The sequence below is a fragment of the Ailuropoda melanoleuca genome, chromosome X (genome assembly GCF_002007445.2).
Source record: "Ailuropoda melanoleuca isolate Jingjing chromosome X, ASM200744v2, whole genome shotgun sequence".
In the NCBI taxonomy this organism is placed as follows: domain Eukaryota; kingdom Metazoa; phylum Chordata; class Mammalia; order Carnivora; family Ursidae; genus Ailuropoda; species Ailuropoda melanoleuca.
This window is the reverse complement of record NC_048238.1, coordinates 12,388,451-12,405,039: the sequence shown is the minus strand read 5'-3', so window position 1 is coordinate 12,405,039 and position 16,589 is coordinate 12,388,451. Positions and strand designations below refer to the sequence as shown.

Genomic DNA, 16,589 nt, shown 5'->3' with positions numbered 1-16,589 from the left:
GAGGGAGAGGGAGAGAGAATCCCAGGCAGACTCTGGGCCAAGCGTGGAGCCCGACGTGGAGCTCAATCCTGTGACCCTGAGAACACGACCCAAGCCGAAACTAAGAGTCAGACATTCAACTAACCGCGCCACCCAGGCGCCCCCCAAAGAAATGAAATTCTAATATTGGAGTAGAACACTGTTTCTACACCAAATTCGCCTCTCTCAAAATACAGCAGAGAAACCTACAAGGTTTAGTAGAGAAAGTTCAAGAAGAGTCTCTAGGTGGGGAGGGCTGATTCTACATGTGACTTCAACTCTTTTCTTCTTGATTTTATATTCATCTTAAGGCTTCCTTATTTTAATCCCAGGAGGGTTCTGCTCCTCCTTTCCAACCCCGATTAAAGGAAGTGTTTGGAGATGATTGCTGCTTTGCTGGGTCATTGGATCATACCCAATCATAATGTATGTAAAGCATCCAGCACAGCGTTTGGCTCAGAGCACGTGTTCAATGGACAGTGGGCTTTAAGTGTTTAAGTTCAGTTTAGCTCAGCTCAGCTTAGCTGAAAGCACTGGTTTAAAAAAAACCTTTACTAAATATTAATGAGAACTAAAGGAAAATTATTATGGAAGTCACGAAAGGCAAAAGGAGTTAAAATTATAAAATACTAGTTTCTGACTAGAAACTTGTCCCAAATGGTCACTGCAATTCCTTGGGCGCATGACTTGCCTTCCTGCCCCCTGAGCTCCTGCTCCCCACATGCCAGGACTCCTGTTATTTCCTACTACATGGATTTCGTTTCCTGGGTAACTATTTTTTCCAACCAAGTCCAAAAGTCCACATTGCGACACTCCCACCGTTTAATAATGACAATAAGAGGAACCCGTACATATTAACGTGTGTATAGGAATTTACATATTTCCCCTCACACATATCATCTCGTTTAATCTACTCAACAGCCCCGTGGGGAGCTGTTACTGTCTTCATGCACTCACAGAGCTAGGTAAACCGAGGCGCGGAGAGGTGGTCTAGCTTGCACCAGTTCACAAACCCCAAGCTTTTTCTGCTAGACTCCGACGCACAGATGCCTGCTTCCCTGTAGATCCCCCTTCCGTTCTCATTTTTGGAAAGAAGGACACGCTTTAGCCACATCCGGTCAGCTGAACTCAGCACCGTGGTGGCTGACGCGCCCGAGTCCCCACTCGGTCAGCCCAGACCTGCTGGGTGTCGGGTACCATCCGGAAAAGGCCGTGTCTCCGACGCCGCCTTAGCTGGCAGTGCCCGAGCTGAGGAACAGACAGACAGAAAGACTTCATACGGGAGAGGACGAGGGAGGAAACGACTTCGCTTTCCTGCGGCGGCGGGTGGGGTGGCCAGCCTGACAGTGGATACCGTCCCCCTCTCTTGTTTCCTTCAAGCTGACAGCCAATCTCACCCAGTTCCTCTCCTGCTATTTACCAGCAGAAAGGCTAGAAAAGCCAGGTACCGTCTTCCAGCCTCCCTTCATATAGAGATGGCCATGACCCAGCTCTGGCCAGTAAAACATCTGCTTCGGGTCCCTACCGACTTCCCTGAGCTGCTGCCGCAGCCCTGGACCGTTCACCTCCGGACTTGTTAACTGTGCGAGAGGAACAGACGTGCGCCTGTGTCAACAGCGGCTTGGTGCCTTTCTACCTGCATCCCAAAGCGCTATTAACGGACACACACGGCTGCCTGTGCATATGGCAGCCCTAGCGATAGGGTTTCTCTGAAGTTTTATGAGGGGCCGAGAGAATCACCTTCACTTCTCTCTCTCCGCTCTCCTTTATGCTCCATGTGCCTTTACCTGAGCCCTCCAGGGCCCACCCCAACCTGCCTGCCCTACATAGTTTGGAAAGGAGCCACAAAGGGCTCCAGGGCATGACTCCTAGCTGCACACGGGACGTGTCTACATACAACTGCTCCCAGGAAGTCCCCCCGGAGGAGACTGAATGGGAAGCAGCATCCTAGGGCTCGTCCTGAAGGCCCCGCTCTAACCACACTGACTCACGTTTGTGTGTGGGCTGCTTTATATATATGCGAGTCATTCATTTGTGGTTCATGATTACTCGAGGAAAAAAGCAACGTGATCTCCCATTTTATAGGTTCGGAAACTGAGATCCAGAGACGTGAGATGGTTTCATTAGGTGATAGCGCAAAGTAGGGCTTGGATGCAGATTTGTCTGTCTCTAAGACGGAGGCCCTTCTCACTTCAACAAGCTGGGAGCAGGGAGAGGGAGGCTTCTCCCGTCACCGGAGCACTTGACTATCCTACAGGATAGGCTGCTAAACCCTTTCATGCAGGGGAAAAATGAAGCCGTAGGTGTGAAAAAAAAAGCATGTATTTGCACCAAAGTGGAGTAGGGGGTCGTCTAACGTGGTATACTTTGAACTATACTGTGAAGGAACCCTAATCTAAAACTTAAATGAAAGAAAATAAAACCTCACCCGGTCTGGGGGCTTAATTTCTGAAATTCTACCACTAGAGTCATTCATTCGAGTTACATACTGTCCTCACACCATCACCTACCTTTCAAATAAGAATACTGCCGGGAGAAACATGATAGCGCCAGGTTACCAACACTGTTCTCTCTTCTACCACAGCCTGTCACCAAGGTAGCCTGAGAATCTCTGAGCAAAAGCTCCATTAAATCCCCAGTTTTGCCTAGCATCTATACCGTACTGGTTAAAAAGCCGGGTTGGGGTAGTCGAATTATGAGTTCTCCATTATTAGGTACTGACACTGGCCATGTCTCTTTAACTTCACTTATCTGGAAAAGGGAGAATCCTATTACCTTTTGCATGGAGTTGTCAAGAAGACTACTTAAGGAAATGTTTTATGATGTACTTGACACGGTAGTTGGCGGATGATAAGTCCGTAGTACTTTGATAGAACTTTCTGTAAACAGCAAAGTACAGTAGCCACAGGCTTTGACACAGCCCCGGGAGGATGAGAACAGCAGACTTTGGCCTGGGAAAGGGAAGCGCAGTGGGTGGGGAGCAGGTGGTCGGGCTTCCTCCAGGCTGCCTGCTGGGGAAGCACAATAGCCATCTCTGTGCAGGGCAGGAAAGGGCATCTGAGCCACAGGCTCGCGGTGGAACAATGAGAATGCAGAAGGACAATGAGTGTGGTGCATTCTCTGAGGTTCGTAGGAAAATCAGCAGATTCTCTCCTGGCGGTGGGTCCTTTTACTGCCATATCTCTCCTCCACCAAGCCTCAACAGAACTCCAGGGAGGGACTCTCTTTTACGACTTTTTAAAATTACCTTTTTGTAACGCTTTCAGCCACTGACTTCGGCTCTCTTCGTTTGATGCGTAGACATAGAGAAGCCCATCTTTATAGACAATCTGGAAAGGAAAAAGATTGGGTGCATTTAGATGTAATTGCACCCATGGTTCATTCTGGTGCAACTGCAAATTTCTTGGTATCCCCAAGGAAAGTTGAGTTTGCTTAGAAAATATGCATTAGCTCTAGAATTAGATAGAAAAAAATCTAGTTATTGTTTTCCTCCACCCCTCAATCTGTTTTATCCCAGGCACTTCTACACTTGGGAAAGTCACAACAATGATGCGTCTGACGGCAGTGAACATCGAGGTCTCAGCATGGGTGCCCTGGACCACGGAGAATTAGAAAAGTCTAAAATGTTAGATATCACAGGTGTCTTAGGAATGTTCTGGTCCATCCACCGGCCCAGTGCATGACTCTGGAAATGTTTGGAAATTTGTTGGAAAATGGATTTGGAAAATGTTTACTTGCTCTATCCTTAAAAATATCTTTTAAAAAATATCTTTAAAAAAAGGACGAAATGTCCTTTACTTTTGCTAAGCCATCCTTGGCAATTTCCGTATATTCTGATCATTATATAGTTTACGCTTATATTGAGTAAAAATAGGTCTCCCTCTTACTTCATTCCCTTGGGTCATGTCCCTCCCCAAGGAATCCCTAGCAGAAATCATTATCTCTTCTTTAAGATGCTTATTTAAATGTCAGAACATTATAATGTCGTCCCCAGATCCTTCTCTAGTTTATTCAGTTTTTGTGGGTAAGTGATACAGACCCTTTATTAAATACCTACTAGTTTCTGGGCTCTTTCCTAGACACCTTAAGATCTTAATCCTGTTTCAGCTCCTTGAAATACGTATGGCTATGCCCGCTTAAAGAATGAAGAAACAAACTCGGAAGAGGGTTGAGTGCGTTGCCTATGGTAGCGCCAGCACAAGCTGTGGGGTTAGGAGCTCCGTGTGTCTCCGAAGACTGTGCTCTTTTGAGCGTCCGGTGCTTCTGTGATAGGAATTTGAAGCATCTTCCAAGAAACGCCCCTGGTTCTGGTTTCTTCCAGTTGGAGAGTGAGGAAGGAAGCTTCCGCTTCCTGGGACACCAGGGCTCCTCTGTAGACCTTGATCTTAACACTCACCCTCACTGCATTATAATGACCTGTAAATGCCTTGGGGACGAGGATGGCGTCTGACTCCTTCTAGTGTGCCTAGTACGTTGCAGCCCCTTGGAAACGCTCAGCAACCTTTGATGAGAGAGCCTGTCAGGCCCCAAGGCAAGTCAGGCCACTGTGGCTTACTTGCTCTTCTTTCTTTCTCTCCCTCTGGGGAAAGCAGATTGGTAGGTCGAATTTCAACAAAATGCCCGACTCCTACCTGGGGATGTTCCAAGCCTTGTCATTTTCTTCGTCATTTTGCAACATCTTTCATTATTGCCAATATATGGAGTTTGTGATAGAAAATATTCGAAGAAAAGCCATCCATCCAGTAGAATGTTGTCCCTCCGCTTACCTGAAACGGGTACTGTCTCTCCACAGGGGTCTGCTCCTCAAGATTCACTTTCTCCACACATCTGATTTTCTTAATCTCAATTGATCCTTTTCTGCTGCCTCTTTTCTGAATTAAAAACCAAAAATATAAGATGCTCACGCGATACACAATGGGACACAAAGAAAAGCATAAAGTGAAGGTTATCCTAGGAGGGAGATTGAGAGATGGGATGGGTATGTGAGAATTCTTCCAGTTATTCCATCATAGTCAAAATCCAGTGGCAACAGAATATATTTCCGAGTGTGGGCACAAACTCGTATACTCCTCCGAAAGCAAGTCTAGAAGCAGCATTTAATTTTGTTTAATATTCTGAAATGTATTTCCATCACCTGTCATGCGCTTAATCTATGGAAAATCAAGATTTAACTCCAGTAAGCATCTTTAAAATTTTTTTGTGGGGGTGGGGTAGGGCGGAAAGAGGGAGAGAGAGAATCCCAAGCAGGGTCCACGCCCAGCGCAGAGCTGGATGTGGGGCTCCATCTCACAAGCCTGAGATCACCACCCGAAAGCCGAAATTGAGAGTCAGAGGCTGAACTGACTGAGCCACCCGGGCACCCCACCCCCACCCCCAGAGAGCATCGTAATTTTATTTCCATTTTAGGACAGTATTTTAGGATTTCTGCTCTGCTAGACTTCTCAGCTGAATAGAATTAGTCTGATTTCCAGCACAGAGTTAAGGCAGAGTTTCTTATATTCAGCACTATTTGGGGCTAGAGAATTCTTCAGGATGGGGGCTGTTCTGTACATTATAGGGTGTTTAACAGCATCTCTGCCTTCGACCCGCTAGATGCCAGTAGCCCCCCAGACCCCCTCCCCAAATTCTGATAACCACAAATGTCCCCTGGGGGCAAATCACCCTCTGTCAAAGACCAGTGTTCTAAAGTTCCAATTAGCCTTAGTAAAGTTAGCCAGTATTTTAAAACCCTTTATCTTGAATTCATCATACCTTTGTTAAGAAAAGACAATGTGGTAAGTGAAGGCGAGTTCTCTTGACCGTGTGAGCTAAGAAACCTGACAGTTATGTCATTATAATTAAGCACTTTGTGGAGATTCAAGAAAAATAAATAGTACAAAAACAATGGAATAAGCAGGGTCTCACCATTTTGTCATATTCATAGTAGGAGAGATTCGTTTTGGTTAAAACAAAAAGCCTCTCTTTGTAATTACTTGGCGACATTTTCTTTTTTTGCTGTGACCTTTTGAGAAGGAGTTCTTCTAGAATGGATTTTGTGTCCATATTGTCGTCCTAAATAAAATGAAACAATGAAAATGAGTGTCTGCCGCACCTAGCTACATTCTCTTTTAGCCTTCAGCATTTTTAGTCAAATGTTTCCCATGCAGGGATAATATAAATAATATAATTTTTAAAAATTAGGTTTAGGGTCAGAGAAGAAATTTTAACTCAGCAGACTCTTCAAAACACATACACCTGCACTTCAATCCTACTGCCTTGGCCCTGACTTGTATAAATATGTTGATTTGTTTATAACAGTTTATGTATTGTACTTGCCTCCCACTCGGGATCATAAATTCACCATCTTTGCACTACCCTCCAGACCACCCTATCAAAATTCTCCTTATTCTTTAAGCATTCTGCAGGCATTTGTTGAATCAAATTGGATATGATCCAACTTTGAAATATTTGAACTCCAGACAGCTCACCATCTCTGAACTGACTGATCAACACATTTCTCTCCATGACTGTGGCTGGCTGTTTGACCAAATCGTCCGGACCACTGTGAGACTCTGATATCATTGTAAATGATACCCCACAGTTCCCGATCATGATCAGATCTTTAACATACAGGAGAGGGGTCTACTTTTCAATATTTCTGAGAACAAAACATTTAAAAATGCTATCAAAATCAATCTAAGAGATCTGAACAGAGTTGGTACCTTACAGACTAAAAACACTCGCTTTTCCTTCCAAAGCCATAGAAAACATTAAAGCTTAAGGTATTTCTAGAAAATAAATCCATTAATTTTCTGGTTCTACTAAGACTGTTGCTTCAACCCTCACTCCGATATCAAGTCTGGTAATGAAAAGTAATGTTAAAAGAAAAAAAAAAGCAATGTTAAGCAGTAGGCCACAAGAGATAAACTTTCTCATGTTCTTCTTTGCTTTGTGAAATCCCATGAGTACTAGCAGTCAGATGTTCAATAATTTCTATCTTTCTTTGTTTACTGATAATCTGAATGTCATTAACTTTACTCACCTTGCATTCGATCAGCCAGGGTGCGGGCTGCGCTTGTGGGTCCTTACCTTCAACTCTCAAGCTCTAAGCAAAACGTTACTGCTCCGAGGCACTCATATTCCCTCTGGCTGTGCCAGGGTCATGCATACAAAGAAGATATTTGCATCCTATTTATCACTCTCCATCAGGAAGCAGCCACAGAGGCATTGCTCTGTGTGGATGGAGAGGGGCTGCTGAGTGAACCTGTCCAATCACTAAAGGCCACTTCTCACTGGCCCTGAGCATGATGGGCCCACCGTGGCAGGGAGTGGGAGGGAAGGGAGACACATTGAATAAACCACCGTCAGGTCCAGCCAGCTTCCCTCCTGACATAGACCACACCACTCTAGAAACGGGAATCAAGAACATCAGCCTGCAAGATACTAGGCACACTAGAAGGAGTCAGACGCCATCTCTTTTAGAGACAGAAGGAATGGAAATATTATCCATTACAAATCTTATCCATCGGTCACTTTTCATTTTAAATATTGTTTTATCTGGGGGAAAAGGTGTAATTCCTTTGGGAAAGTAGAAAGGGTTTCTTTTGAGCACAGTTGGTGCTATTCGCCATGGTCACTGGTTTCTTGGCTCCCGGACTCAAAGATGGGGCAGAGGTTGGGGGCAGTAAACCCAGTCTTCTCTAGAAAAGATTTTCTACACCCAAAGTCTATGGCCGGAAGAGAATTCCCTTGAAGACTTACAGAAACTGTGGAGGGTCTAGTTTTTTGGAGGTATAGTCCCCTTTTGGGGAGCCATGCCACACTGGGCATTGTTTTAAGGCACTTTTGCCTTTTACATTCCTGCGTTCCAAAATTTTACTAACAAAGCATACAAAGAAAACTGAAAACTTTTGTCAAACGTCTTTTATATCCACAGCTAGAACATGACTCCTCAAAGCGGAATGCTAGTTGAATATAAAGTTTTTACTTTTCAAAAGAAAAAAGAAAGAACGTTTACTTTTCAAAACTTTTTCAGATACTGAATGAACTTGTAACATTAAAAGCACTGTTTTAAAAATGCAAAACCCAACGTCCCAGGTAGGAAGCAGGCTTTCCCAGTCCTGCACGACCATACATACACTTTTCTGTTTATAGAACTTTTACATTCATTACATTAAAGATTTTGGGGAGGGAATTTTATCTAAAAGATTAATACGGTGGGTCACAGAAACCACTGACAAATGAAATTCACAAGGTTGCTTCTGTATATTGAAGGAGGAAGAACATGGGCTAGAAAGGAAGGTACCAAGTCCCCGAGCACATTCCCTTGTCAATCTTTGGGGCTTTATTCATGTTGTTGCATCTGATGCAATATAATTTGTCAAATTTCAACAAAATTGTTCATTCCAAAGCTCCGCCTTTTGTGAATTTTGTGGCTTTCATTTCTAAAATCAGATGTGGGGGCGCCTGGGTGGCACAGCGGTTAAGCGTCTGCCTTCAGCTCAGGGCGTGATCCCAGCATTATGGGATCGAGCCCCACATCAGGCTCCTCCGCTATGAGCCTGCTTCTTCCTCTCCCACTCCCCCTGCTTGTGTTCCCTCTCTCGCTGGCTGTCTCTCTCTCTGTCAAATAAATAAATAAAATCTTTAAAAAAATAAATAAAATCAGATGTAATGTGTCTTTGTCCTACATAATTAAGAACTACCAACAAGCAAAAGAAAAAAAAGAACTGTTAACATTTTGGTGAACATACCTCTAGATTTTTCCAAACATTTACGTGCATGTATCTATTTTCACAAACATGAGCTCACACTCTGTGCGGATAGGTCTGTAATGTGTTGTTCTCATGTAACACACACCTGGGGCCACATGTCTTTGGAGACCTTCAAAGTTCCACTCCCTCAGCTGACCACGGAGCTTCCTAACGAACTTGAAGAACACAGTTTTGATGACTCACGCTTTTGTTTCATCGAGATCAGTTTCTTCTAGGACAGTCCCTCGCTCCCGGTCACGTTGGGACTTGCCTTTCTACTTCTATTTGCTTCTATCCCTTCCCTGTACTTCTCTCTTCTCTTACATTAGCCTAGATTCTAAAACGAAGGCATTTCTATGGTCTCCCTTGGTATAGGAAGAGATAATCAGTGATGACTAATTTTTAGAAAGGTACTATTTCCTCCCTGTATTAGGACCATAAGTCAACAGGCTCAGGTACCACTGTTGACTCAAATGCTTGCCCAGCGGCTAATGAATTCTGCTCTGCCTGCCCATATTTAAGGTATATTCAGTTGGGAAGGTTAAAAAACACTTTTAAAATGAAATGAGATCCTAAAGCTAGTTAGTATTACCATAAATCTATTTCCATAGAAGAGCCGGCAGAATTTGGCTGGGCTCTCGTGGTACCGCCTACATGGAGCAGACATGTCAGTTTGCTTACCAAATAACCCAGGCTGCCTATTTCCATAAGCACATGAAACTAGAAAGAGATTATAGTGCAGGCGAGGCAACAACAAAAACCAAAACAACAACAACAAAAAAAACCAAACACCAACTGGCAGAAACCTATATGGCATTTTCTCCCAGGAAGCCAGCAAGCATCACGTAACCCATAACATATGTACAAGGTGGACGCTAAATTAACGTGACTTGAAATCTCCATGGCTATTTATTTAGCATTCGTAAGGAAATGTTGTCAGGAGAGTAAGGAGTTCAACTCTGCAGGTCTGTCTAGCACACTTGATTTTTTGAGCCTGCAGCGTGTCGGACCTCGAGTGAGCAATTCCACAAACGAGGATCAGCCCTCCACTGCCCGAGCGACAAGCAGCAGACCTGAGAGAGAGGTTTCATACCTAATTAACATGCAAGGTGGCTGGAGCGTGGTGGACTCAGAAGGCGTGGAGGAGGTTACAGGGCTGTCACTGATGAGCTGTGTCACCCTGACTGAGCCCCTTCCCTGCACTAAGCGTCAGTTTTCTGATCCGGAAGATAAGATCAGTTACAGCTCTCTCAATTTTACGGGACTCAAATGAGAAAGCTTATGTCAAAGTTCTGGGCACACCATGGGCACTGGAACCACGACTGAAAAAGAAAAGGCGGAGGGAAGAAACAACTGGAATGCTAGAGCAGAGCCCATGTTCTCTTGGCCCTGAAAGGCCCAAGGGAGGGAAGTTGTTTCTTATGATAATCAAGAAAGACATTATGGAAGGGAGGACATTAAAACTGGACGTTGAAGGATATGAGTGATTGTAGCAAAAATAATCTGAACTAACATTTAAGGAGGGCTTGCTTTATGCCAGGCACTATTTAAAGCACCTTAAAAATACGCATTCCTTTATCCCTGAGGTAGGCCAAACAGCCCCCCCTCATCCTATGGGGTATGTCCTAATTCAGTCCTAATTCACGCCTTATGGGGTGGTTAGGAAAAAAGCAAAAGGTGATAAATCCATGTCCTAATACCTGACGCTGAATTAGTAACACACAGCCCTGCTTAGGTGATACAGGTTGGGGTGGGCAGAAGCACCCAGCTGGGAGGTCAAATCCCTGCTCCGTCTCTGTGCAACCCGGCATGTTACTTAACCCTGCTAAAGCCCAGCTTCCCCATCCGTAAAGGGAGTGAGACAGTAACCACCTCGAAGGGTTAGGAGGAGTCAAGAGAAAATGGCAGTGTGATGCCTAGCCTGCTCGCAGATACTCCCAAATTCTGTACCCCTTCCCCCATCACTCCCTAGGTAAAGTTAAAAAAAAAAAAGACCATAGGAAAGGTTAAAACCTGAAGAGAATGAAATGACCCTCGATGATAACATTTCAGTCCTCATCCCTCTGCCTCAGGTCCTGGGGATGGGACAGCACGGGGGGCAGGAAGACACCCCTCGCATTCTCTTGTCAGCAAGCACCTGCCCTGTACGTCTGTTACAAGCTTTCAATCCTGGGACGGCTGGTGTTAGATTCAGGGTGAGCCAGCCCCTTACTGACTGTGTGCTTGTGCCGCTGGGTTTCTTACAAATCAATACGTGGATGGCATGGCAGGTGTGGTGCACGGACTGGTGGTGTCAGCGTAGCCTGGGAGCTCGTGAGAAACGCAGATGCCCAGTCCCCAGCTGGACCTGCGGCATCACAGCCTGCATTTTAGCGAGACCCCCCCAGGTGCCTCATGTGCTCGTGCGCGTTTGGAAAGCCCTGACTTCGCACCACTTCTTAACTCCAGTGAAACCATCCTGGTCCACCAGAACGCCCAGCATTACCTGACTGTGGCTGTTACTGAAAGGTTCACCTCCCCCATCTTTCCATCTGCATCTAAAATCCACCCCCAAACCCAGACGTTGGAAGCCTTCAGGAACCTGAGAACAAATATCTGTAGTTAAAGTAACGCCATAAAAACACAGATAAATAAAAGAGCGTAAGAGTAACATTTCTCTGTCTTTTGGGAAGCAGTTAGGAAGCCAATATGCAAAGTCACGGAATATGCAGAAGAGCACGGAGAAAAGCAGCAGAGGCAACACACAGAGCTCCCTGGAGCTCACGGCGATACCCACACAGCCCGACAGCTTCCCTGAATGAGATTCTTGAGCCGGGGGAGGAATTGACAGTAAAACCGCAGCAGGTCTCCAAATTACATGGTCTCATCCAAAGTCCCCGGAGGAGCCCCAGCAATTTCATATTCATTATTCTGAACCTATCTGTAGGATATGACATCGTGTGGCCACCTGCCACCGCAACGCACCATTTTGGCTTGATCCGCGCCGGGGTCCCCCGCGGTGCAGTTAATCTCTTGCAGAACCCAAGCCCCAGCTGCCCTCCTTCCAGCAGCAGCAAACTGGCTCACATTTTCCCCGCTGCTGGGTCAGAAATGGCTACATTACTCAGTGCCCCCAAAACGTTTATTGTCCTGCAAGGGCCTTACACAATCCCACAGGAAACCACGCTCAACACTTAGCCAACACTTGTTGATCTGATTGAATGCAACGAAAACGGAGACAAAAGCATATTTCATAAAGGTTCCAATTTTGATAACCACAGCTCCTGCTTTTCCCAGGCAGCCCTCGGGTACATGTGATAACCCTGCCTTTGTTTATAGAGCTCTGTGCTGGAAAGGACAAGAAAATATCTTGGCCAAACCCCACTTCTGACGCTGACTTCTCTCACGAATCAGGAAACCATGAGGTAACGCCAAAGAGCCCAGAGAATAAGCAATGAAAACTTTGACTCAACAGTGGACAAAGGGACGCTGCAGGAAATGTGACAGAGGACAGTTAATGTGACTGAAAAGGAGCACATTTCCACACCTTAAATTATTAAGAAATCCCAAAGTGGAAAAGAGATCGGTTTGGCTCATGGAGCAGGCATCAAGGTCTCCATGAAAAAGTGTGATTGTCGCTCGACATCGTTATGACAGCATCGAAACTTTTGGCTTTCCTCATGCCACCCTCTTCTCTGGTGCACACGGACTGGTCATATGTGATGAACCCGATGAAGTCTTTGAGGCTCTGCTACCACAGCCGAAAAGCTCGGTCATCCTTTTGGCACGCGGTGACACGCGGTATTAACTCATACGTGCTCGGCTACTTTCACTTATTTGGAAACATCTGTGGTGTGATGAAATCTTGGGTTGGCAGAGGAGAGCGAAGCTACCGACTTTCACAGGATTAGCATCGCTTCTATTTTCTCGTCATTCAGTTAAGTCTTCTTGAGAACCTACCACGTGCTAAGCATTCTGTTAGGGGCCGGAGACAGCAGTCAACAGAATGGGGACAGCCCACTTCTTCAGCCCACTTCTTTTGCCTAGTGGAGGCGGAACCCCAAGGAAAGGTTTAATTACAGTGGAGTGTGTGAAAAATAGCTTAGGGAGGTATTGTCAGTATTTCTGCTTGAAACTGGAATTTGGGAAGGGGCAAAGAGTCCTTCAGAAGAATGCCCGAGAGGGGAGCTTACATCCTGATAGCAAATGGGCCGCTGAGGGATCCCAAATCGCTCTTCGATCTCTGGGAATAAAGTAGGGAACCATTCAAGAAACTCAGGGTGAGGCAGGCTACCCGTGGCACAGCCACTTGGCCAAATAAATGAATTCCGCACTCTGCTAATTAACTTCCTTTGCCACATGGCGATTTGTACTTACTCCACTGTTGAAACGTGGTACCATGGCAGAAGATCAATTCTAGAATAAAGAGTAAATTTTGGGGAGGGGGAGGAGGAAGCGGTAGAACCCTGGAAACACCTGGATTCCCATCCCTTCTTGGGCCTTGAAACCCTCAAGGGCAGCTGGGAGGAGTGGTTTCCTCTGAGTCAAATGTCGCAGATGTATTGACTTACTCTATTCATTCACTTCCTCTGCCACTTCTCCCGAACCTTTCTTTGGCTCTGTATTTTCCATGTCTTCGGTTTCATTCTAACTTGTTGTGGCTACCTGCTATGTCGATTACATGCTCTGATTTGTTCAGATTCTAGTCTGCATTGTCACCTGTGCCCGGTAGGACCCCTAGGAGCATGCTCTAAAGCTTGTTCACACAAACCTTTTGGCAGGCAGCAAGCTTCTGCCAGGATGCAGGAGATAATTTGACTTCATGACGTAAGCAAAGCAAGCTTGTTCGCTTGGGAGTCGTAGTGCTTGTCTTTAGCATAAGAAAGACCCTGATAGGATCCATTTTGTGTGTGAGAGAAAGAGAGAGAGAGAGCACAAGAGAGCTTCTGGCTTCTGGCTGACCTTTATTTTTTCTCATTGCAAAAGATGCGTTTGACTCATGGCTTTAAAACACCATCTATATACTTATGATTCCAAATTTCAGCCAGCTCCTCTCCCCTGAATTCCAGACTTTTATTCGACTGTCACCTTGTCCATCTCTACTTGGAATGTCTAATAAACATGTCTAACTTACCATGCCCAGTGCTGACCTCCCGACTAACCCCCCCACACTACCTTCTCCATAGGCGTCCCCTCTCAGATAACAGCAACACAATACTTCCAGCCGCTCAGGCCAGAGAGTGTGGAATCACCCTTGACTTGTGCCCTTCCTTCGCACCCAGCGTCCGAGCCTTCACACAATATGGTTAGCTCTCTCTTCAGAATATATCCCGAACGTGGCCACTTTTCACCACCTCTTCTTCTACTTGCTGGTCTAAGTCACCACCATCCCTCACCTGCAATGTTGCCCTTGCCCCCTGACTGCTCTCCCTGCTTCTGGTCTTGCTCCTGGAGGTCTGTTCTCCACTGGCTCGCCAGAGCGATTCTTTCCAGTAGAACTCAAATCCTGCCACTCCTCCAGTCTGAACTCTCCCTTGGTTCCCCCTCTTCTGGTCCATCATCTCGTGATTCCTCCACCTCACATTGCCACTCGGAAAGCTGGCCTCCTTGCTCCTCCTACAATGTTCGGAGCACTATCTGCCCCAGGGCCTTTGCATTGGTGGTTTCCTATGCTTGACAAACTGTCACAGACATCCGCCTGGTTCACTGGCTCATCTCTGGGCTCTGCTTCAAATGGCATCTTCCTAATGAGCTTGGACCACCTTGTTTCATATTACAACTCCACTCCACCCAGCACTGCCAATCTCCCTTACTCTGCTCTATTTTGTCTTTGTCCACAGCGCTCAACACCTTAAAACCTGCTGCACAATTTATTTATTTATTACCTTTAATGTCTGTCTCCACTTACTAAAGAATAAGCCCCGAGGGCTCCAATAGCATCTCTCTACGGCCTGAGCTTTTTTCCATGGGCATCTCTTCCCTGGGGGTGTCCCTCTATCACCTCCTGTATTTATTACCCTGGTGCTAAAATGATCTACTTGGAGGTTGGGATTGGATGTGAATAGTTTATGCTTATTGGGACGGAACATTAATGTATCTGCCTCTCCTAGAAATGCTTGCCTATTAGACCTCGGGCTCAATGGTGGAACAGTTAGACGTGGTCCTTATGAGAGGAGATGGGTAAGTGGGGGGCAGAGGTGGACATGAAGAAGTTTGTTGTTTCTTTTTGTTAGCACCTTTCCCGATACGTATGAAATCTTTGCAGAGCCTGTTGGCATGCTGTCAATTTTACTCTCATTTTTTTAGTGGAAGGTAAGGATTTGGGGGCTACGATGGGGTTGGCAAACTGTGACCACCACCTGTTTCTGTAAGTCAAATTTATGGGAACACAGCCACGACCGTTCTATGCATTGTGCCGGGCTGCTTAGCTCCGTTGCAACAGAGACCTCATGCCTGCGAAGTCTCACATATTTACTATCTGGCCTTCGCAGAAAAGATTTGCCAACTCGTGCTCTAGAAGAGTCTTGTCAGCTGTGGAAGTGACCTGGTAGCTTGGAATTAAGTTCAACAGCTCAGTTCAACAGACATTCACTGAATTGGACTGCATACCAGGTGCCAGAGTTGGAAGTGAAGAAAGTAGGCAAAGCGGTGTCTTTATGGAAAATTTCCAGCCATGATTTCCACTTTGATTCAAACGATCTTTCCCCAAAGTTTATCATGGGAGATTGCAAAATACAGAGAAGTTGAAAGAATTGAACCACAAGCACCCGTACACACCGCCCTCTGGATTCTGCAGTTAGATGTTGCTATACTGGCTTTGTCTTTTATCTGTGTATCCGTCTCCCTCTCCATCCATGAACCCGCCTTATTGGTCCACTTGTGCTACTACTATTCTTATCATTGTTATTTTCTGGTGCAGAGCAAGTCGCAGACATCGGTCCACCTCACCCGTGAACATTTCAGCAGCCATAACATTAACCAGATAGAGAGGTTAATTCAAATTAGCCTTTTATGAACTCCAATACTGTGAGCTTGAAAGCGGCCTCCATTTAGCCTGAAGACACCGCCGTATAAAAGCCGGAAACTGAGAACGGTTATCAGGGTAACTGAGGTTAGTATCAGGGGAATCATTGGCCTAAATTTCTCCTCTTCCTTGGTTCAGAGATGAATCAGCCTTTCAGGACCAAGAACATTTTGCTTGTGGTGAATTCTAGGAAATTTCTGTGGCTCAAAAAAGAGGGTCATAAGCTGTTCTTTTCTGGAACGCTGCCAAAAACCCACAGGAAAGCTAGGAACACAGTTCTGTATTTCATGCAATGGTGGATCGCTTGTAGCTTCGGGGTCAGAAGGCTGGGTGACAGAACAGACCCGGGCTGTGTAGACTGCTCTCACGAGGGTGGAAGGGGGAGCCCCAGATACTCATCGCTGCTCAATGTATTTGGGTGTCCTCAACCAGGAGCCCATTAATGACCTTCATAAACTAATGTTTTCGAAACAATCAGTGTCTGATTTGGAGCCAGTCGATTTCCTGGATTCAGTGAGTCTGAATGCCTAATTTGGAATATTCCAAAGCCTTTTGTCTTTTCATGAACAGCTGCGATAGTGGGAGCAAATGACCAACCTGTGAGAAAGCGTTTTTGAGCTGTGTGCTAGAAGGAGAAAAAATATGGACATAAGGACATATGGAAGACGTGCGTGTATTTCTAGAAAATATATCTTGGAGAAGGAAATCAATAAGTCAGACAAAAGAGGAAAATAAAATGTTTGAGAAAAAAGCTCACATAAAATATGTCGACAATGTGGGTGTCTTTAAAGATTGTAATGGTGTTATTTAGAATCATTTAGGAAAGGCCTTCTTCG

At 45.5% G+C, this 16,589-nt stretch overlaps 1 protein-coding gene across 2 annotated transcripts in view; it reads right to left on the bottom strand.

Moving 5' to 3' along the window:
• Positions 1 to 11,856, bottom strand: part of BMX (BMX non-receptor tyrosine kinase) — a 48,691-nt gene extending 36,835 nt beyond the window's left edge. For both annotated transcript variants that reach the window (XM_034649502.1, XM_034649503.1), the window contains exons 1-4: positions 11,715 to 11,856; positions 5,923 to 6,069; positions 4,785 to 4,889; positions 3,266 to 3,347 (exon numbers count right to left, since the gene is read on the bottom strand). In XM_034649502.1, the coding sequence (XP_034505393.1) occupies positions 3,266 to 3,347; positions 4,785 to 4,889; positions 5,923 to 6,069; positions 11,715 to 11,717 (337 nt within the window). In that variant the 5' untranslated portion in view covers positions 11,718 to 11,856. The remainder of the gene's footprint in view (positions 1 to 3,265; positions 3,348 to 4,784; positions 4,890 to 5,922; positions 6,070 to 11,714) is intronic.
• Positions 11,857 to 16,589: the final 4,733 nt, after the last annotated feature.